Source organism: Clinocottus analis, unplaced genomic scaffold (genome assembly GCF_023055335.1).
Source record: "Clinocottus analis isolate CAN_PGR_092001 unplaced genomic scaffold, fCliAna1.0.p SCAF_25, whole genome shotgun sequence".
In the NCBI taxonomy this organism is placed as follows: domain Eukaryota; kingdom Metazoa; phylum Chordata; class Actinopteri; order Perciformes; family Cottidae; genus Clinocottus; species Clinocottus analis.
In genome coordinates this window covers 3,955,079-3,978,746 of record NW_027175987.1, presented here as the reverse complement: position 1 = coordinate 3,978,746, position 23,668 = coordinate 3,955,079, and the positions used below count along the sequence as shown (strand labels likewise).

General features: G+C 41.4%; 1 protein-coding gene across 1 annotated transcript in view; it reads left to right on the top strand.

Annotated features, from left to right (window-relative positions):
* faf1 (Fas (TNFRSF6) associated factor 1) overlaps nucleotides 1–23,668 on the top strand; it is a 59,813-nt gene that overhangs the window by 18,619 nt on the left and 17,526 nt on the right. Inside the window, exons 8-13 of the mRNA XM_068591682.1 lie at nucleotides 3,515–3,601; nucleotides 11,905–12,000; nucleotides 12,148–12,271; nucleotides 12,374–12,437; nucleotides 12,551–12,632; nucleotides 18,728–18,882. Of these exons, the coding sequence (XP_068447783.1) occupies nucleotides 3,515–3,601; nucleotides 11,905–12,000; nucleotides 12,148–12,271; nucleotides 12,374–12,437; nucleotides 12,551–12,632; nucleotides 18,728–18,882 (608 nt within the window). The remainder of the gene's footprint in view (nucleotides 1–3,514; nucleotides 3,602–11,904; nucleotides 12,001–12,147; nucleotides 12,272–12,373; nucleotides 12,438–12,550; nucleotides 12,633–18,727; nucleotides 18,883–23,668) is intronic.

The following is a 23,668-nucleotide window of genomic DNA, read 5'->3' as shown; positions in this document are numbered from 1 at the left end:
TGGGCTTAAATAGGCCTCCATGTCGCGGTCTTTTTCTTACGCATGCTTGTCTTTAGGCATCTCAAGGCCCCCTGCTGTGAAAATGAGGCCCAGAACTTTAACCTGCATAGATCAGGACTCTGTTTGCCCCATGTTGACCATGCTCTTTACATATTTACTCTTTAGCTAGGGAACAGGCGTCTTTCCTCCTTTTTATACTGTAATGGCAATGTGCTCAGAAATTATGTCATTAAACCGTGTGTGCACACGACGGAGGGAAGAATTCAAGAGTTTCAGAAGCCAGGGCGGAGAGCTACAGGTGCAACCACTGTCTGCAAAGGCAGTTAAATAATAGTGTGGATGACTTCAGTGAAGTTGCTTTGGGGAAATTTATAATGCTTACAATAAAGACGAGGGGGTAGTTTGCGATTTTAAAAATAAATAAAAACAATAATAAAAGAAACAAACAATAGGAGGAGTGTATTTCCGTCGGCATAAGAAGAATGCAACAAAGAAGTAACAGCATATTCAGCCAGCCCAACTCCCCTTTCTGCTCATACTGTGTCCACTCACAGACACATATGGACTCCACTACAGTGCACCTTTCTCTCCCCATTCTTCCTTTTGTCTTAGCTGAAGACTAGCCGATGGTCTCTGCTTGTGCATATCAATAGGGATAGACTCCCATCTTCTTGTTTGTCTTTGCCAAAGGCTCTTGCTTTGCCTTGTGGCTCTCAGGGAACTGCCCTTGCCCCTCCCTTTCTATTCCTTCTTTCTCCATCTCTCTCTCCCAGTGTCCCTTCTCTACCTTCTTTTTTCTCCATCTCTAGAGCGCAGGGCTGTGTAGACTCTGATTGGCATTACCAGACAAGAGTGTGGGGGTAAGTTGCTGGCTAGCTTCTGAGCTAAGCTGGAGAGCAAATGTTTGCCAGGGAAGTAGAGGGTAGAATAGGGATGGCTACTGGTTTTGGGTTGTCCGTGACCAGACCAGTTGTCCTGGGGATTTCCCTCCTCCACTGCCCCCCAGGGCTGGGCCTGGGCCCCATCTCTACTCCGCAGCTGGGAGACATATAGGAACCAAATGCAGACAGGGCTACAGAGCTGAGAAAAGGAAGGTTGGATCGAAAAAATAATGAAAGAAAGGCATCTGGTGCCTAGGGGAGGCGAAGAAAGAGAGCGAGAGAGAGCTTGTGACTGTTTAACGGAAACCTTTCCTTCTCTTTGATTTGCTTCCAGCTAGGGATTACAGGCAATTGGCATTTACAATGATTGGATCATTAATTTTGCCTTGAGGCATATTGCCCAGCAGCTCAGCACCTCAGCCAGTCTAATGTTGTGTAAAACTTGCTCGTACACCCCTGCTTCATCTCAACAGGAACAGCATCACACAAATCAGCAGTGCTGTATTTGTCACCAACTTTTATTAATATCCTGTTCTGCTCTGTGAAAGACATTTCCTTTACATTTTAGCTTCTGTATGTCCAAGTCACGTTGATGGATCATTTTCATCATTGGTGCCATGTTCTGCATATAATGGCATCCCAACAACACTCTTTGTTTTAGGTCAAACACGTGGGAAATAGTAAGTCATATTTGCTTTTTTTTATTAGTTACTTTAAAGTCGGATGAAATATAATTGTTTTAATTTGATTCAGTACTAACTTCTCAGTGAGATGTCTGTTTTGGCAGACAGGGGGCAGCATTAGACAATATTGCTCCTCTTGCACAGGCAATGCTTTGTAACTGAGGGCTGCTGTAAAAACTTCAGCTACCTGGAGAAGCCAGAGCAAGGCATTGTGTCACCCTGTTGGTCCGTTGCCACGTTCTAAAGGACTTTTGTTGTCTTTGATATGGTTACGTCAGATTCTCATAATGGCGCCATACTTTTCAAATGGTCAGAGGAGGCCTGTGTGAGTGTCTGCAGATTCTGGTGGTTTAGTTTCAGGTGTGTAGCCTGGTGTGTAGTTGTGTTTTCTTTCTGTGTTGAGATCAGGTTGTCCTCTGCCAGGTGCCTTTCACTGTCTGACTCCCTCCACCTCTCACCTTCATTCTCTGGGTGGTGGGTGTTAGTTTGTTGTTTCTCTGATGCTGCTTTAACCTCTGACTGAAGCCTCTTCATTACTAGTGTTTATGCCTCTCCTTTCCTCCCTTTTCCCCTCTATTCATCGGCTGGACAGCCGGTCAGTCAAATCCCTGTAGTCCGGCTGGTCAAACATAGATATTACACTCTGTAATAACACTGGCCACCCGCTCTGACCCCAGTCTGCTATCCTGGCCATAGCTTCTCTTCATAAGGATAGGCCCTGAGCAGTGTGGTGTGGGATTTACGCTAGAAAGACAAAGGATGGACTGTGCCACTCAATTATTATTGTTCTTTTATTTGTTCCTTAGCTTGTTTGTACTCCAAATTGCTTTGCTATGTCAGGTCCAGCACAAATACAATATGATTTCTTTGAGAGATTGATACCTTCAATATAATATTTACTGTTGCCTTGATTAAAGTGATATTCAGATTTAACTGTAATAATTTCTGCATGCAGCCTCGAGTGTGTTAGTGCTTTAAGACCCCCACACAAGTGCATACAGATGCAAAGTAGTAATATTAAGGTGTGACGGTGAACGTCTGTCGCTGCAGTCTTGTTAGCTCAGTGTTTCGCAGCTGCTTTCCTGCTTTGCCTGACATTGGCTTTGACTTTGTGTTTGTAGCGTATTTAAGTTTCCACCTCTATGACCAGCAGCCTTGCATATGCCCAAGGATCCATCTCTCTTCAGTGCTTTTTACAAAGACAGGATTTGACCCGTGTGTAGAGGGATCTTTGCTCCACAATTGACAGTTTTCTCAGCATCAGTGTCCAGACCCCGCGGGCCTGAAGGGCAGAATTCTGCAGAACAAATGCACTAGAATCCACGGCCGCCAGCGCTCAGACGCCGCCAGGGCTTTGATCACCTTCGGCTGGCGCACATCAGGCTGGCGTTGGGGCTTTAAACCAACAACCCACTGGACGGTGTAACGCGGCGCTCAGTGGGACAGGCGCTGCTGGCTGCTAACTGTTTAAAAGCACGGAATGTTATTAAGTGATGCAGATACAGCGTCTGCGCATGAATGGGAAAAGAGAAATACTGTTCATTTCAGAGCGTGGGGCTGTTGTTGCTGGGCATTAGCTGTGGCATCTAAGGAATGCTGATAACACTGGCTGTTTCTTTTTGTTTTTTTCCCCTCCTCTCTCTTTTTGACTCATCTCTTCATTCTCTGCCTCCATTCTGCTATTCCTCTTGCTGCTCAGTAGAGGATACTTTGATGTAGCCCTGTCTATAATTTATAATATATATTTACTGTTTAAATAGAGTGGAAATAGTTTCCACCTTCAGTTTTGATATTCATTCACTATGAGAGGATGGTAAAATGTAAAGTCTTGGTGAATATAAACTCTCTTGAGTGTTTTTTTTTTTTAATTCAATGTTTTGGTATCATTAGCATTGTTTTTTTGTGCTTCAAAGATATATTAATAATTGTATCTTCCCTTTGTGTTTGCAGGTGAAAAGGAACATTTCCGACTTGACCAACATCCCAGTCCGACATCAACAGTGGGATGGGTGGCCCGCGTCAGCGTCCGATGACTCTGTAAGGAGCACAGGCACACAAAAACACATCCAAAATGTAACAATTATTACCTAGACTTACTTTAACAGTTCTATAGGAAACAATATCAACATCTATTTTCACTTCCCTATATGTTGCCCTCGTTGATTCTTCAATCCAAGACAACTTTCTCAAATATATTAAAGCCCATGGTTCACAGATGACTGATTCCCATTATTTTGATAGTAATAGTGGAAACTGTTCCACACTCTGGAAGCAATCTCGTAACCATCTGTCAGAAGCATGAGAGTAAGATGTTGAAGCTAATTAAGATGTCAAAGACGGTTCCCGTCCTGTGTCCTCTATCTGTGGACATTAAAGCTCACATCATTGAGTTCCACTGACCTCTCCTGTCCCGGGGTCGCTCTTCCCAGCCATTCACCCTGCACACAGTCAAGCTGATCAGAAGCAGCCCTCATATAAAACCTTGAGGAACCTCTGACCCCTTTTGTCTCACCCCTTCTTTGACAGCCTATGTGTTCCCATGCTAATTGTATGGGATGGTTTATCATGCTACATTGAGGAGCTGTTGTACACACATTCTTGTGTTAACCCCAAGCTAACTTTTTCCTTTTAGATCTATATGATTATTGGACTGTTTTTTTTTCTCTTCAAAGAGTTATCGAATGTGTCGTATGACAGAACTGGCTCGACTGTAGCAACGCAGCTACAGATGTGCTATTCATTTCTGGCAGTGCACCTTTGTGACTAATAAGGAAAACCTTTTTCCTATAAGTGTTTTCTTGGATACAGTCAATAATATTTGTTACCCATTATTCATGTTTCAATTCCTCAAAGTGAATGAAAAATACCTTCACCTGTTTTTACAGCTCAAAGTGAAGCTTTAAAGATTAACAGTGAAAGCAGCTCACACTATAATGTGCCTAAAACGGCAAAGGACAAAGGGTTATGCAGCCTTTCACTCCGAAAAATTGTTTGCTTTATTTCATTCCATTACAGCCAAGAGCAGACAATTGTGAAGCTGGTAAACACCAAACAAACCACGATGCAGATTTATTGTTTTTAACATTGTGATTAGTAAACCGCCTGGGATTGCACCAGAAATACAAATCTGAAGGCACATTGTGGTCACGCGGCGCAGTAACTGACCTCATGTTTTATTGCACCAAATTACTTCCCTTTTCCTGTTTGTACCACAACATGCAGCTTGAGCTTTATGAATTTCCTGTTCACAGTGAAAAAGAGCTCACATGTACATGTCTAAAAACTGCGTCCAGCAGCAGTAGCTTTAACTCTGAATTTGTGATGTAAAAACAGACGTGAGTGGGAGGCATGTTTCAGCAATTAATTACTTTTTTAAATGTAAAAAATATATTTTTTAAGTTTCCCTTGCCTGAATACCTATGGTCTTATTTCTATCATATTTTTTAAGTCTGTGTGGAAACGTTATTACAATCAATTATCAATAAAATAAATTACGACTGTGAGGAATTATTATTTGAATAGCTGAATACATGAATTGCAAAACCTAAAATGAATTACACTGTCAGGAATCGCTATTTCAAAAATATAATATTGCTTTGGAAAAAAATATTTTAAAAAAATATTTATTCAACAAATATTGTTAATTTTTAAGTGCAGTTAAAGCATTTGTGTGCATTTTAATTTGCAAAAAAAGGAGACCTAATCATTAAAACCGGCAATCCACACAAGTTTTGTGAATTTCATCACCAAATTAAACCCTATTAATCTCAATGTAATCCTAAAACAAGTCAGGATTAAGTAAAATAATTATATTTATTACCTCTAGTATTTTTGTGATCTTGTTATCGGTGAACCTCTGCTCGGCCCCCTCGGTAGCTGTGGATATGATCGCCAGGGATCATGAATAGATTGCAGCTCATTGTGGCATCACTGGACCGGTTGGCACTTGGCTAACGCACTTCTGCAGCGTCTGTTTCTTGGATGAGCAGATATTAAAAAGCACAGAGACAGAAGTGTAATAATGGCCTCTGTTCTCGCCACAGCTCTCTTATTGAAACCTCAGAAGATATTAACAGAGAAAGCCCAGGGCTTGGCAGGGCGGGTAGAAAGCCAGTGTTAGTGTCTAGCTCATTAGCCCAGTCTCATCTCCCGGGGTTTAGGCCAATAAATATGGCAGCCAGCGGCCCCAGATTACATTTAGCTCCGCACATTAGCCCACTTTCAGCAGACTCGATTCCTACGCTTTGCCTTTTTAAGTCTGTGATAGAACTCTGTGTTCCTGCTTGCGTTTGTTTTTGTGTATGCATATTTGCATTTCTGTGTTTGCAAATGTACCCATTTTAGTGTCAAACCTCAATACTTTACAGAAACTAACTGAACTTTTTCTAATACATTTTTTTTTAAATGGTTTATTTGATAAGGGGACAATTCACATTAATAAAAACATTTCTGAAAAATTTATCAGAGTTAGGCAAGAGGCTATTTTTCATCTGTAGTCCCGAGAGGCAGATAAGAAATAAGATTAAGTGTCTGTAGCGTCACAATTTGAATTCAATCTTTTGATAAATTGTTTCTTCATTATTTAAGTCTTACATTTTCTGACTTTATCAGTTTTTATAGTGTGCTTTATTTTGTTAAGTAACCTTTGTGATAGTAAGCATTCATGCGGTATTAAAAAGAATTCTGAAGTTAGAGTTTAATATTTATACTTTTTTTGTGCAAAACATTTGTTTTTTTCGAGACTTTTAGATTAAAAGTGTTGTTTTGCTATTGTTAAGGAAACTGCCATGTTGTATTAGCAACAATATTAAAACATTTTGTAAAATGATACGAAGCACCAAACGTGACAGTACCAATTTAGCAGCAGTTGCTGTTGCAGTTGAGTTGGTCTTCCTACCGTTGAATTTTTGTCGATTGCTGCAGTTGCCGCATTAAATAGTAATAAGTGAAGATGTAAAACTTTGTAAATGTTTTTGCTGGCACAAGAAGCATAAACATTTTCTTTATTGAAGTTCATCTGATGGGTCAACTGACCCAGAGTATCTCTTTCTCAGTTCTTGTGTTCTCAGAAAGAGATATTTGAGTGGTGTCATTGTTTATGTTTTGTTGGAGCGTAAGAAATTCACACCTTTCAGGGAAACTAGTCGAGTGTTACGTCACCCTCCCTGATACTGTCCACTCAATGTGTTTCATTGTTTATTGTGCTCTGAATCATTATGGAGGGATGGAATCGGATCTGGATGGATAATGCTCAAGTAGCACCGGACAACAGATCCGTTCATTCAGAGTACTGTGTTATTGTATGTCACGTTAAACCGAGGAAGTTGAATGTTAAAGGAACTGGCACAAAGTGTAATTGAAGCAGTAGCAACGTGAGGGATGCTCATTACTAGCAGGCAGGTATGCACTGGTTTGAAATATTTGTCGGTTTTTATGTAGAGTATATAAACCACAACAGATTAACATCAACTGTCGTGATATTTGATCTATTTATTATGTATTTATCCCTGTTCCATAATGTTTTAAAAGCTTCATCCACACCGACATGCAACACTCAAAAGTGGCTGCTAATGTGAACACCTTTCTCCCCTTGAGCTATCAAACATTGTTCCAGTTTAAGAAAAAGAATAATATAATTGTTTTAGTACAAGGTGTGATACCCAAAGCACACCTGGCACATTCTGGCCACAATCAACGAGTAAGCTTTACCTTGAAGAGACCTTTTAGGTGCCGTGACTCCACTGTTCCTCATTGATTCATTACAAGACAGTTTGGAGTGTTTGCCAGAGTAGCCAAGTAGAGGATCACACTGTCAGTCTTTTTTTGTGTGTGTTTGTTTTAGAATTTCTTTTAATCGTCATCGGGTTTACTGCATCACAAAAGTGTTGACAGTACTAGAAAAGCCCTCCGTTAGAAGATGGGAAAAAAAACTTTTCTGTATTTAAAACTTTATGGAATTAATTTAGTAGATGAAAACAAACACTTCAGCATTATTTGCAAATACCGTGATCGAGCTCCTCACGATTCTCGTGGCTTTCGCAAAGCTGCTCTGAACAGTGCTGAAGAGGATGACGACCGAGGTTTTGGCAACAGTTGATAGGAGAGGCCAACAGGACATTGATTTCCTGTGCTATTTGAAATGCGTTGATTGAGCCTCTTCCCCCAGCTTCCCCCGTCTCCTTCTCCTCTTCTATTTTTTCGCCAAAACAATACAGCGTGGAGAGTTTCCAGACAGGCCTCCTCTCATTGGAGATGTTTTGATTGGCAGTCTTTCCTCCACACCTGTTGAAGTGATTGACAGCCAGTGGGACATCCTTATTACATCCCCTCATCTCTTCAACCTCCACCACCACCCACCCTTCCTTCTTGCCAGTAATTGCTGACATTTATGCAGTGTTTCATGGTGTTTGCTAATGTATTAATGCTGCGGAGCCTCGGAGGTGCCTGGCCTTGTAGGCCAGCACCTCCCTCCAGTTCCCAGCTGGCATTAATGGAATCCTCCTCTACCTGATAGGGGCCTATTAAACTGGGGATTTATTGAAGGGGTGGGGGACCTGGTGGTTTCCACAGCAACTGGGCTCAGCCGTAAGCTGAGGCAGAACCCCCTCCCTCGTGCGATTGGCTGCCTTCAGGTGACATTCAGCACCAAGTTAGTCTGTCAATCTCATTTTCTATCTCTTATAACTGTTTGTATGCGTTCGGCAAAGCTCACATTTTATGGTAAGGGTTTCTTCAGCAGTGGCCTGTAAAGCATCCCATTGAACTGTTAGTCATGTATTTAGGCCTATCAGCAAGCGCTGTATTTGCATTTGCTTGCGTGTGGATATGCGTTACACACACTGTGCAGGAGCTCAGATGCTAATCAGTAGAGGCATATCTTCAGCTGGCTCAATGGAGCCTAGAACAAGGAGCCCAATAGGTGTTGAGGGGGAGGCACACCTGGCTTGTCTTCGTTTTTTTTTTCTTGGCGTCCTTCGCCTTATTAATGTTCTTGTATTCTCGTATAATATCTTTCCACGTTCGCATCACTTCCTTCTCTGTCCATCTCCCTTGCTTTTACTGCCTCCTCTCCCTCACTTGTGTTGCCGTTCCTCCCCTGGCCCATCAAAGAGAAAGTTGAGTAAGGTGGTACTGTGCTTGTGGTTGCCGTCAGTGCAGCTGTCAGTAGTAATTATCTCACACTCACAGCCAGACACCTAATCCAAACACTGCCTACACTAGAAAAGAAAAAAATGAAACACAGGAAGAATGAAGGGAGCGAAAGAAGGGAAGAAAGGGTTGAAGCGAAGAGGAAAAGGAGGGAGGGGGTAAGAGAGAGAAAATTCTTTCCCTGTATCGGCCCCTGAATGCTTAGAGCCTCAGTGCAAGTGTTAATTAAAAGAATCCAAAAAAGAGGAGCCAGTCCCTTTTGTGTGGAGATGTGGGAGAGGGTCATTTGGGGGGGTTAACCTCATCCCCCCAACCCCCGTGCCCTGCGGCGCTTCAGCCTTGTTTCCACGTTTTACCACTGAGCCGCCAAGCTGCACTTGTGTACCTCAACATCAGGAGAAGCCGTGGGGTCAAAGCGAGGAAGAGGATTGAGAGGCACTCAACTCATTTTTTCCCTTTTCACCTCCCCTCCTTGCATCCATGTCAACCCAAACCCTCCAGGCTGTCTTTGACGGGGGAAGTGATCAACTTTATTTATACACTTATTAGGCCCTCAGACGAAAGCCTCTTATTGTCAGTAGTGGGGGTAAAGGGTTTATGGGGATTCTCCCGGCAGCCGCTGTTAAGATTCTCACGTTTGATTGCCAGTCGATTTGGGAACGGGCAGAATAGACTTTGGGCCATGCCTTCACATCCTTAAGGCCTGTATATCTTTGTCCGGCTCAATACCTACAACTCTCTCTCTCGGTGCTAATTCAGCCCTCAGGCCTGAGACCCATCAGGTCTTAAATGGCCGCAGCTTCTCTTTAAGTCATTGGTTGATTTTTCTTTTGTTCAACAAGTGTTGTTAACTTACTTTACTTTTGCTGTTGGGAGAATTATGTTTTTGTTCTATTAATTTGTAAAGTTCTCTGGAAAGAAAATATGGATAACACGGTGATCTAATAAACGGGACAGGACTACTAAACGAGTTAGAGTTAAGTTACACGAGCAAAGACCGGGCAATTCAGTTAAGTGTTCTTCGTAGGTGTTCCAGGGATGCTCAGCTGTCCTTGCTGTGACATTTACACACTTCTAATTGTCAGGAGTACACTCGCTACTAATTGGTAATACAGAAGAAATACAATCCTCTACTCTTCTGCTCTGTGTTTACACCTTTGTTACTCTTTTCTGGGCTGACTGACTGTTTGAGGTCTCACAGGAAAGGTTTTAATTCACTGAGAAACAACAGATGTGTTTTTCCATATATGTGTTTCACTGTTGACTTTTCCCTTTTGCAGTGATGTCATTCTTTGTTTGTGTAGTTTCAACATTGCATGGCAGTCCAGCCACTGCCTTTTTATGAGCACTTTTCTCTGCTTAAGACAACATTGAGGAGAAACGCTCATCAGAATATTATTCATTCTCCAACTGTCAGGGGAGGTACTGTGTTTCTCATATCTTCTCCTTGGTTACTGAGCTAGTGGGAATTAACGACACAGTGGTTAATATTGTAATCAGTATATTCTGAGTCAACTTTTTTTTATTTTTTATGGCTGTAACCAATTGGAAAATGGCTGTTCCTCTCCTTTGGATTAGGAAATAGTTAATTATCTTCATTAATCGAAAAAAAACAAACTCTTTGTCTAAACATTTCATATGATTTCAAATCTGAACTATGTTTATGAACAATCACGTCTAAAGGACAAAGAACTTGGCCATAACCCAGCGGAGGGCATTATTAGTAAAACCCTCCAACATGTTATGTCATTTGATATTACACACTAACAATCTATATCGTGATAGTAAAGTATATTTAAACCAATGTCCTTTTATAGTTTCACCAGTGAATTAAACACCTGACTGATCAGTATTACTGTAAAGCATCACTGTTTTTGGCCCACCGTGGTCTAAGACGCCCAAAGTTATGATGGGAATAGATATTGTGATGTGAGTGTTGCCTCCTTATTGCGCAAGACTAGTTACACCGTGTCACGCATGTAGCCACAACTGTCCAAATTTCTTTTTGTGCAAATATTTTGGTCTCTTGGTCGCGGCTAACTTACTTTCTAACATTCAAAAGATAACATAATGTGCAAAGATGGAAAATAATAGACCGTGTGGCACTTTGTCCGATATGTTGGTTCTTATCAGTGCCAGGTACACAGCAGTACTCACTGGTAAGTCCATGTTGCTGACAAGGTCTAGTGGTTACACTGTTCTCTTCTGCTATAGAAGCTGATGCCAGCATGAGGAACCGCTGCGCTTTAAAGAGGGAGAGAGAGAGAGAAACTCCCTGCGGTCTTGTGTAGCCCTTTTCAGACTCAATTGGCGTTGCATGTAATCGTCTCCTGATTCAACCATGTCCAGCTGCTCTTTGTGTGTCTTAGCAGCCGACAATGGAGCAGATCACAGGACCTCTGCAGGGGACAAGCAGCTTCTCTGCCTCTTATCACACCCGGCATGCCGGCCCTGCATCAGCCCTGTTATGTTGAAGATCACTCTCCCAGAAAAGTATTTGCATCTGGGCTTTCTGCTCTGCTCTAAACAATTAGTACGTCAGTGACTATATTGTTGCATTATTGTGACAAGTTTCACTACATTCATTCTATTAGTCGCAGTTTGATTGTTGCCGGTCCTGCTCTCAGAGGTCACTTCTTTGAAGTTGTATTTTGGTTCCATGTTGTTACATAATGGGAATTACTATTAAATCTGACACACCGTTTTTTAAAAGCGGGTATTTTTAGTTTGGCACGTTGTCCTGCAACAGCCTTGCCTGTATTGTTGACGTCCCTTGGGATCTTATCCACTAGACACCAGCTGTAATGAGTCCCTGCTGAACGCTGACATTTACCGTCCTGGCTTTGGATTTGGGAGCTCATTAGTCAAGTGTTCTCTTACTGCAAACCACCATCACGCTAACAGCAACTGCAGGTGTGTAGAATCCTCATCAAGAAGCTCCCCTTATTAGGTAGATCAAGAGTTTGAAAATCATAAAGTATCATGATATTTGAGTTTGTACTGTTATTTACTGAGGTTTTTTCCTTCAGTCTTTGGTAAGAAAATGAGCATCCCTCACTCCCTCTGATGAACAGAGAGGACTCAATCACTTGTATTCACTTGTGGTCTAAGATCTCACACAACTGGTTGGCTGTGCCTTGTTAATCACTCTTCCATTATGTTCCCTCTTTCATTATGTTCCCTGTCTTCAGATGACGCTTGCTGTTTCTGGGATCAGCTATCCTTGCCATCACCTCAGTGTTTGCCGAAGGTCCTCACCAGCCAATTCCCAGGAACCCACAGAAGAGGTATAAACACACACACTGTCCTGTGGATTGCTTTGTCCTCGCACACTGTGTGTACATGCGAACGCATAAAACATGGTATCAAAATGCTTCTTTCTATTACTTCTGTTGAAATGAGTCCGTAAATGAACGAATGATTTATGTTTACAGTGTGCAGATGTCCATATGGTCAGCGACAGTGAGGGGGATGATTTTGAGGATGCATCAGAGTTTGGTGTGGACGATTCAGAGATGTTTGGAATGGGTTCTTCTACCTGTCGGAAAGCACCTATGAGTAAGTACAGCGGAGCAACTTAATTTCAGCTCCAGGTATAGTATTAAATGCCAGTGGCATGCATCTCAAAGCTTGACCATGAAATCCTTTTTGTCCCCTCAGTGCCAGAGAATAGTGAGAATGAAGCTGATGCCTTACTGCACTTTACTGCCGAGTTTTCTTCAAGGTGAGCAAAGTGTCAGGTGATTCTCGTTTGGATTTGAAGGAATTGGAAATCAAAGAAGGCTGGCATGTTATAATGTGTTTGTGTACTGGTTGTCTGTTCTGCGTGTCCTTTAGATATGGAGAGACCCACCCAATGTTCTTCATCGGGTCTTTGGAGGCGGCATCTCAAGAGGCCTTCTATGGCAAAGCAAGAGATGTAAGTAAGCTGTTTTTGTGCCTCATAGGTTTAATAAGATTTTTCATTTATCAAGAAACTATAGTGGGTAACAAAATCCTATTGTCCTTCTCCCCTTTTATATGTCATATCTTTTATTTTGACTTTGTAAGATACGAGGCACTGATGTTACCAATGGTGGCTTCTCCTTTAGCACTGATGTCATCCCTGCTTGGTGTAGTCCAGCCCTGCTTGTTTTGTTTTTAGCAGTTCTCTTTGCTTAAGACAACACCCAGGAGGACTGAGCAGGGTATTATTCATTCATTCATCTGTCAAGGGAGATGCAGCGTCTCTAATGTCTTTTCCTACATTACCGAGCTGGTGGGGAATTTAAGACAGTTTAAGACAGTGTTATGAAAAATGTCAGTACATGATAGCCTGCTGGGCAGGCTTCAGTAAATTGGAGATTGATTGTTCTAAGTGTATTGAGTTATGTAGAGTATACTAGTTATCAAATCAATGTAAAGATGTTATATGCTAGAGAATAAGGGGCGGGGGGGGGGTGTACCTAATCAGTACTCACCAGTCAGTATATGTTTCTGTCGGTTGGTGGTTATCTAGAAACATTCTGCAATGCACTGGTAAGCCACACATGTGCAAGTACAAAATGCAAATTGCCCTGTTGCATTAACAGTGGAGCATACCTACACCGTGTGATATAGTGTGGTACCTGGATTGTCAAACATTGAGATGGAGGAGAAAAATGTATTCAACTTTCTATTCTGAAAATATGGCATTGTGGTAAATGTTTAGCCAAGATAAACCTCTTTTGCCTTTTGTTTTGTTTTGCTGCGTTGCTGCTCGGTCCAGTGAGAGTTTTTTTGACACAGAGTTTATTGCTGTTCTGTAAGCTGTCTTAGTTGAGAAACAATATAAACACCATAAGAAAAATAAGTTGACTAATAATGATTACAAACAACTTGAAATCAGGTCCTGAATGCCAATTTGCAACATTTCTAAAAGAGGTCATGAGTCATTGATTGCACGACTCACAGAATTCCATAGAGGGAGTGAGAGTCAAAAAAAAAATCCTAACAGTATATTCCAACCACAAACTGAACTGAAAAAGAGGAACAAAACAAAGTTAACCAACAGGCATGACATTGACATTAACTTTAAAACGGCTACCTTTCATGCAACCTTAAATTACCTTAATTTGAGTGTGTTGGCATTAACGCTGTGTTTAGTTCAAAGTCCTTTTTCAACAGTGTTTACTGTTATTTGTCTACCCCTTGTGTCATGCTGTGTGGGGAAGGCTTTATAGCCACATTGATATAATTTTGTCAAAACCCTCATCAAATTTTCACCCTGACAGCTGAGGCTTTATTTTTAGCTGTCCACTTTCCCCGCTTGTTTTTTTGGCTTTTGTCCTTTTAAGGATGCTTGTATCAACTGACAGCTTGTGTGGATTACAGCCTTATTAGACTGTGAGGACACAGCAAGATGTTAGGGGGGTTCAGATCACCAGGCACACAGAGAGAGGGAGATGGAGAGAGCGAGGCGGAATCGATGACAGCAGGGGCACAAAACGGGGAACGTGGTCTGAAGGGCGAGGATGGCACATAAACTCAAAGGAACAAACTGAGCGAGAGGAAAGAGAGGATTAAAGGCATGAGAGATTGCAGGATAAGGGTAGGTGATGGAGTGTGTGAAATAAACCGAAAAGCCTAAAGAGAAGCTTGGATTGTTGCCTGCTTCCCAGCTGATCTCCTCTCTTAAGCCAGCACAATATGGCCGACGTCTCCCTGGTGCTCACACACTCTGTAATGTACCGCCCCGCTCTACACAGCGCAGGGGCGAAATAGTATTCATTTTCACTGTATTTTGTTTTATTCTGGGTGAGCTTGACTTAGTCTGCCAACTGTGCTGTGGTTAGAATGGCTTTAGGGAAGCTGGATATGTGCAAAGAATTTAGCATGAAAACAGAAGCTATTTGATCTGCTCCGTGTTTGTCCTGTTTTGTCACAAGCGTCCTAGACGACAGGCCAAAACATGCTGCTTTTGATGGTTTCATTACACAGTAGCATATGTGCGCGACTACGCAGCCCCTGCTTCCATCTACCCAGCTATCCCATCCTTTGCTCTTTGCTTCCATTTGAAAAGGAATCCAGATTTTGTGTCCTCCATCGTAGAAAAAAAAAGCCTACTTCATTAAGGGGATATTGGAATAGGGCAGATTTGACTGAAGGGGGACAACTCGGTGGGTTTATAAACAGAGGAATCAGTCTCACTCTCTCAAAGCCGGGGAGAGGCTAATCACTAAGCAAAACACTACATTTGATGAAGTGTTTCTGAAGGTGTGTGTTGGGGGACTGTTGAGATAGACTCAATCCATCCTTAATGAAAATGCTTTGGGCCGCAGAGCTGAGCTGAGCTGAACCCTCTTGGGGATCAGTGGCTAGTCAGAGCGTACTGAGAGATAGGCCACCCATCACTAACCACGATCCGCTCTAAATCCCCATCAACGCAGTGGTTAATCACTCTAACCCCACTCTGCTCCGCTCTCCGATCCTCTCTCCTGTCTGCCACACACAAAGACACATCAAAATTCATAGCCTCGCTGGAGAGAGGACTTCATGGATTTATCACCACCAAGTAGCCGCTTAAAAACCCAACAATGGCATTGCACGGTCCAGAGGAAAGAGCGCCGGTGAATCACATAGATGTACGTATAGCTATCGGATCGAGGAATGTAACTCCTGAAATGGTTACTGTCATAGATGGATTAAGGGTCACATCAATGCAGAGTGTTTGTAAAAATGCAGGAACCTGAAGTATCAATAGTTCGTATGTGGTTAGTTTAGTCACACTTCACTTCAGAATTTGGTGCCGTTTCTGTGATAACAGCATAATATGTTTTCAGCAGGCTGTGGAGAGCCTCCTGTGTAGTTGGTCATCGATCTGAATGCGTTTTCCCACTGTGTGTTCAGGGTCATTAGATCAGTCATTTGAGCTATTCATTTTGAAGTGTTTGCTTTTCCAGACGACCATCTGTAGAATAATCACTATCTGGACTTCTCTGTCCTTCCGTCCCTCTTTACCTTTCTGTTTATGTCTGTATCTCACTGACGGGTCTCATCTAAACCTTGTAAACATGTTGTACCTGTGATTAAAAGCCTCTTTTGGATGTGATGTATATAATCCACAAAAGACAGGCCTTAGATTGAACCATCGGCTCTCTGTCAAGAAAAACCTGAGCCCCATGAAGAAGCTCCCATGAAGAGGCTTCCTATATAGAAATAATTTGTAACTGTATGAAAAGTACGGCGGAGTATGTGGAGTCATATGAGAATAGACATCATCTGGGGTTTTAGTTATATTAATATCAGCTTTACCTTAAACTCTGTGTGCTCACAGCTGGCACACAGCTAGATTGATTAGTGGGGAAGGGGATTAGTTTGGGTTGCAGTGTGAGGTTTTTAGCAATAAGTAGTGTACTATAGGAGCTGTTTTTTCCGCTTGACTTTCAATTAAAGTAGCAAAAGTAAAGTAATTTCAGACACAGTCTATAATACAGCAAGCCAACATGAACAATATAGGTGTAATCTTAAATTTGCATTAGAAGGCCCTGTTGATCAGCAGTGGACAAAATATTTTGGGGAAATATTGTAGAAAGATTAAGTATTATTATTCCTTCATTGCTGTGGAGAATAACTGATCATGATTGGTTCAAGGGTCGTAGCACCACAGTTCAGAGTTAATACTGAAAGGTTATGATTTCGCTTAATTGTTGAAAAAATCTTTTCTAATTATAATGAACTATAATTCAACTACATGAACTTTTTAACTATATTTAACTTTTTTCTAATGTAGTACAGGAACTTTTCCAAAATTGTATTTGCATGTTTGTGCATGTGAGTATGTATTTGACGAAAGTTATCCTCTAAATGTTAGAAAAGGATTTTAACTTTTTAGCTACAATATTGCACAACACTGCTATAAGTGTATTAGTAAGCTGCATCCAATTCATTTTAGTTAAATGGTGTTATCTTGGATCAGAGGTCATTGAAGTCAAAGAACAGGAATTATTTGAGACAAAAGATATCAATCAAGTCGAGCATCAATTTTTAGGACTAAATTCTTCAACTTTTTAAAGCATATTAATAGCAAATATTTGAGCTGTTAAAGAAGCCAACACAATGCCGGTTGGCTTTGTACGGTTCCACGTCACTGGCGTGTTAAATTCACAGGACTACATCCAGGATGGTAGCTACAGTATTAAGTATTGACCACAAATATTCCTCTTTCCAGAGGCCTCGTTTAGAAGGACACCATACAACACTTCTGTGGAAAGGGGTTTTGTTTCATTCTAAAAATATTGGCCTTGTACATCCAAATGAAAAATTGTATCTGTTCTATTTAATGTGACAATGACTAAAACGGTCTAACTTCAGAGTTTGCGGAACACTGATTATGTAGTCAGAAGCTCAGGCTGACTCAATGAAAACTGTTTATTGCGTGACATTTTTTGTCTCCTTCACACACACACAAAGCCAGCTTAGATGTAGGTGAACAGGTGTGAGGAAGGGCTATGGGGTCACTATCTAGCTCAGGTTGGACCTAGTAATTTAGCTGAACTGAGGGATTGGCTCCTCCCTGCTCAGACAGGCAATACAATGCAGATCTGACTTGAAAGCGGAGTGGGAACAGAGGGGTATGGACAGTTTAACGAAGATGAAGGAGTTCAGTTGGCGAAAATGCCCACTTTGATTAGTCTTTACACTTGCTCTAATTGAGCATGCATGTGTGTGAGTGTGAGTCCTTCACTTTGTGGGTACCACACAGCAAAGTTTGTGCATCTGCGCATGTGTGTTAGGACGCCTGTGTTTGAGCGTGTATCAGGTTTTTTTTTTTTTTTTTTTTTTCATGTTGTAAGACTCTCCCTCCCCTCAAACTCATTCCTCTCTCAAGACTGAATTTGCTTGTCTTCTCAGCATGAGTGTTTAATCTTTTCAGACCGTTGAATCGGCCCAATGAATGAGTCCCCAGCTCCTTCTCTCTAGGAGCCCTGGAGATTATTCTAAAGCACTAATCGTTGAGCAAACACAGCAGTGCTCTCCCATTCCTATTCTACACAGGCCACAGTATAGCACAACTTCTCCTTTCACTTCCCTTCACGTTTTACGCCCTGTGTAGATTTTTTTTTTTTTGCTTTTTGGCGTACGTAGCCTAGATTACTGCTCCTGAGAAACAGACCTTTTGACTCCCCCTCCGCAGCCATGGTTAAAAATGAACTAAGCGGAGACTGAGAGAGTTGTTTTTATTTGTTCGTATATAGCAAGAGAAGTGACATGTAATTTAGAGAGCATTATTTCCAACATTGTCCCCTGGAACCTTTTATGTTTGTGGGTGTGTTTGTTTTTTAATTAGATTGTCAGTAGGGAGAATCTGCCAGGCTTATATGATGGTGTCAATATCCTTGGATTTGGAGCTTCGTCAATATTGTCTGGCCCTGACGCTGCTAACCTGAACAGGCTGCTGGCATTTGGTGTAAAATAAATAGAGTGATTTGTCTGTTTTTGTTTTTTTCCTTATCTTCGTTGAGAGTTTTATTTACACCGCTCTCCATTTGATTTTGCGTGGTATTTGCTGTTTTGCCAGTGGTGGCCCTGCTGTGGTCAGTAGAAGTCATGCTGGCTCTGCACCCGGCGGACCCTCATGTCATTTTATGGTCATGTAATGTGGAAATGTCTCTGCAGTGATGAGACACCCACTTGTGGCTAACAGATCTCACACTACGGAGCAACACAGAACTGCGAGCAATAGAGTTTCATCGTCTTTTTTAATTTTTTTTTATATCATTTCAATGACAGAGTACAGATTTGACAGCTTATTGACTGAGGTGTTGAAGTTGGTCATCCAATTTGTTATCTGTGAAGTTTCATACCCGTCTAGAAACATCTAACTATACTTAAAAAAAAAGAATAATAATTATACATTGAATCAAATCGCAATTTAAAAAAAAAAAAAAAGAGCGCTCTGTCACTTCAGCAAATATGTCCACATGGAATGAGTGGTACATTTTGCTCACATGTTTTCTTTCACTCCCTTAAACTCTGTTTTGCTGCTCTCCACAGAGGAAGCTGCTGGCCATCTACCTCCACAATGATGACAGTGTCCTCAGCAACGTCTTCTGCTCTCAAATGATGTGCGCCGACTCCATCGTATCCTACCTGAGCCAGAACTTCATCACATGGGCCTGGGATGTCACTAAAGAAGCTAACAAAGCCAGGTATCAAGAGTTTCATTGTTTTTTGGTCATAGAGCTGCAGGATTTATCAGTTGCGCATGTTGTGTTTTGTTCCCTTATCTCTTGTGTATCTCTCTGGATTTACTCAACTTTTCAGTTGTGATATGTCTAAAGACACTAGTTCAATATATTCTTTTGTTTACTGAATGTAGGATATGACTGAAGTTCTTCTCAAAAAAACAATTATTTCTCATAAACACGTTTGACTTGCACAAACAAACATATTGCTTTGCATTTGTTCCACTGTTCATTTCATTTTTTGACACCTACATGGGGTGGACACAACAGTAGAGACATCTTTTTTTAAATACACTGTAAGTAAGTACAATAGTTTGGCCTTAAAATACTACTTTTGTGACACTTATTAGCTTTAACTTATTGGATTGCAGTTTCGTAACACAGATTCCTGTCATTCTCTCAGTCCTTCTTGCTAACTCTCTTGAACCAGATAGTTCTCAGTTTGAAGAGTTTACAGGCCATTACACACCGGGGCTGTTTCTTGTAGTGGGATTAATTTGCACATTAATATATTATTTTTGTTGAGTACTTTCACATATAGCATGAATATCACACTGCAACAAATCACCATTATTTTTTTCCGGAACAAAGTTGACTTTCTGAGCTAAATGATTACCCATATCTCAAATTGCAATATCACATGGATTCTGTTTTAAAGCTGGTGGTATTTATTCTGTCTGTTCCCTGGTGTCTGAGTCTCATCATGAATCTAGCGAGAAAACAGTTTTGAATCAATCGAAATGATGACTAAAGCTGTAAGACCTAGGTTGTTTAAGGAATTGAGTTGCCCTTTAACTATTTAATTCTTTGGACCCCTCAGAGATCCTGGAACCTATCAGAATCATACTGTGTTTAGTATTGCAATCTCCAACTGTAAAGTTAAAGAAGAGCAATGACTGAACCTGTAAGCCCTGACTGCATGTTTAATCCTTATGTTTTATTTATGTGTGACTTACTGTCTGGAGGACAGGACTGTTTGCATACCGGGTTGTATCTAATAAAGATGGATATTGAATGCCTTGCATGAAGAGAGGAGCTTGATTGTGTGCTCTGCACACTGCCAGAATGCCCTGTTAAGGAAGCTGTTACCATCTTGTTCGAGTGTCATTGTTTTTGATACTTCCATCAGGACGTTAATGTAGTTTTAATTAGTGCTCTGTCCCATCCCATCACTTACAGTTTTATAGTTATTAACAATTGAAGCCGACAAAAGACCGACAATGAGATCTGTTTTGTCATTTCAGTGTGAACGGCGAGCTTTTAGAAAATGATCTAAAATGCCAGTGTGGAAGGAACCTCATTTGACACACAAACAGCATTTTCAAATCGATTCACATTTGTGTGGACCTCTCCCTTAATTGCTGGCATTCAATTCTCACTCCATTGCTCACACCCTGCATCTCCGTCCCCTCATTCTCTCTTCTACTTCATTCTGTTTTTGAAGCTTGGAGGTTGCGTGCTAACAAAAGGCGTTGTGTTTGCATAGTGAGGCCCCTGATTGGGCAATCTTTACTAAGCTGTCTGAATAGAGGGTCAGTGGGAGACGAAGGACTCCCTCGGAGCCCAAACATCTCTATCTCTCCATTTACGTCCAACTTTCGGTGCAGCTTCGGCAGTGTGTGTTGGTAGCTGGCAAGTCTGTGCGACACCTGCTTATTACACGGGCCCGCTACTATTTTTTTCTGGATAGTACATTTTATATTAAAATATTGGTAATTAATTTGGCAATGAATGTAGTCTGCAGTGTGTGATAGACGATCAGATCCGCTGTTGCTTCACATGTTGAGCTGTGGAGATCTGGAGGTAAAGGTGGAGCTGTTTTGCTCATTACCGTTACTTACCTTATTGTTTCTGCTACATCTTTTCCTTCCGGATCCTTCCATCTCTCTTTATTTCCCTTCTCTTTATCCCACTACCTCAACCCTCTCCCGCTCCCCAAAACCTCCAGAGTTAAGCCTGCCCTCTGGTAGCAGCCATTTAAGAAAGACTCGCCCTGACCTCACCCCTCTATTATTTCTTTTAAGGAAATTCCCTCCTTCCTTCATTCCACTCTCCTTTCTCTCCCATTGGCCGCCTTTGCTTTTTGCCCCAGCTGAGCCTTTTTATTGCACATTAAAAGGCAGGCAACATCTGGAGCTTTTCATCACACACAGCTAGTCACAGCTTTGCTGCTAACGCATGCATGCACATGTGCGCACACACACACACACACACACACACACACACACACACACACACACAGAGACACACACACACACACACACTTCTCTGTATTCTCACGCTCTCTGGTTGATCCAAAGTGACTGGTGATTGGCATCAATCACACAGGCTGTTAGAAAGGTATCCTGATTGTGTGCGAGTGTGAGTTGAACCTGCTGATATTGGAATGTGCCCGTTGCTTTGCTCTCTCTATTCTCACAGGCCTTCCAGTTAAATGATTAATTATGCATAAATGCAGTCCTCCTTGATTGGATGCTGGTGTAATAATCACCCATGGGAAATGATGACATGATATGGTACAGGAGCTGTATTGTCATTGCACATGACAAATATTGAAACTATAAGTGGATAAACACACTTAAAGTAGATATTTTTAGTGTAGGTGTAGGTCATGCTTCCTCAAATCTGTTACATATTTTATTCCATGCTCACATGTCTATACGGCGCACCTCTAAAACATTAACTAAAGTGACTTTATTCTCTTGCTATTTCTTTTGTACAGATTCAGGCTGTCAACCACATACAAGGGCCTGCCACAATAATATGACCGTGTACAATGACTCAGAAACCCAGGTGTTCATGTGATTGTTAATGACCTTTTGTGTGTTAATTAGTGTCTTCACCGCTAAGAGCACAAATTAAGTCAAGTACACTTGACTTCTCCTCTTGACATCCCCGTTTCTGACGACATAACTGGTTTGAGAGGGAGAACAAAATGTCATTTTCAAATCACAACATGTCCATGTTTGCTCTGAAACAAAGTGTGTATGACACAGTGAGCAGTCAGAGCATCCGGTTCCCATACATTCTCCCGTACAGGTGGCTGGCAAAAACATTCCCTGCAGTGCTACTGTACTAACCTGACTTATCAGCTGCTCAGTGGAGCAAATGTCAGGTCGAACCAGTCGACTTGCATCTTCACGCTTCGCGTTGATGAGAAGGAATGTGATGTGACAGTCCAGGGAAACATTAACTATTTTTGTGTGGGTGCACGCTGAGGGATGGAGATGGGATTGGTGACCAATTAGAAGCTGTCAATCACATTAACCATCGGAGCAGTTAGTTGCATGTTAAGTGCAGGTGTTTTCTCTACATTTAGTTACCCCTGAAGGATTTTAAAGATCGCATTCTTCACCATGTTATGTTATGGATGGATGAGATCGTGCTGAACTGTTCACCTCGGTTTCTGCAGTAGCTTGACTTCCTGCTGCCCTCAGTGTTGTGTCCATACTTGTTCTATAGGTGGCTTCACAACAACTTTATATCCTGGTTATAACACATCTGTCGTTACTCCAGTTCATGTTGTGTTTACAGGCTCAGTAGTTTTTAATGTTGTGATGATGATTTTTTTTTTTTTTACTGTGGCACAATATCTGATGATTTTTTTTGTAATTTATATGAAAGTGGTATGAGTCAAAAAAGGATATTCAAGTCAGACATCCTTAGTTTTGAGATAGAAACCAAGAGAGGTTGGCTTGTGTTTGATGGGAGATTTAAGATTGGGTTACCCTTCAAGTTAGTGTCCATTGTTCCCTGGCCTTTCATTACAGGTTAGAGTTTCTCTCTGGGCTATTGTTATGGTCTGCCTGGGTCGAGGTCTGAACAGGGACAAATGTCAGGACGAAATGATCAATGCCATTTCAGGGACCTAACTTTTTCATTGCAAGACAAGGGGAGGGTCACTCAGAGTTCAACATTTGAAATCACCTCAAATTCAGTTCTGCTTTAAGCTCTGTGGTTGTATCTTTCCCTGATCTTCCAGTCTATCATCCATATTGTCAGCACATATTGGTACGATTATTACTTTCCAAAAGCACCACAATGAGCCCAAGTACTATATTTCACAGTTTGAAAAGTCTGCAAGTAGCTCCCTGCGCTTCGACTTCATATTTTAATGAGTTACACCCCCCCTCAGACAGCATACCTCCCATCTATCTTCTTCCTCTGACCCGCTGTCCCTCCATCCATTCTATTACTTCTCTATTTTACCAACCAGTTATTAAAGTAGATCTTATTAAAAGGCAGGAGAAAAAGCTAATCTATATTTGCATTCAGTCTATAGCCATTCATTAATATTATGACATTTACAGGGAGCTTGGCGGTGCCCCGGCTGCCTGCTACCCTTTTCCCTCTCTGAAATGTTAATTTAAAAAGTTCTGTCTTTGTAATGGAATAAGAAATCCTCTCTTGCCCTATCAATTCTGGGTGTCTGGTGAGGAATACTAATTTATCTACGGTTCCAATTGAGATAGCATGTCACTCTGATGGAATAAGAAAACGCAGAATTGGTTTTAAAGTCGTTCTTGCCGCGAGTTGTGTGTATTTCTTTTTTCTACTGCAGTCGGAAAAACTTGACTGTGCTCATCCTTTTCCTTACATTGTAAAAATGTTTGTTTGTACATGCATGTGTATTTAAAGTGTCTGCTTTATGGTGTATTTTTCTTGAAATTACAGGTTGTGAGACACGTGTTCAGCTCCAAGAAAAATGAATTCAATTGGATAGGAAGATTAATTTGATTATTATCTCTTT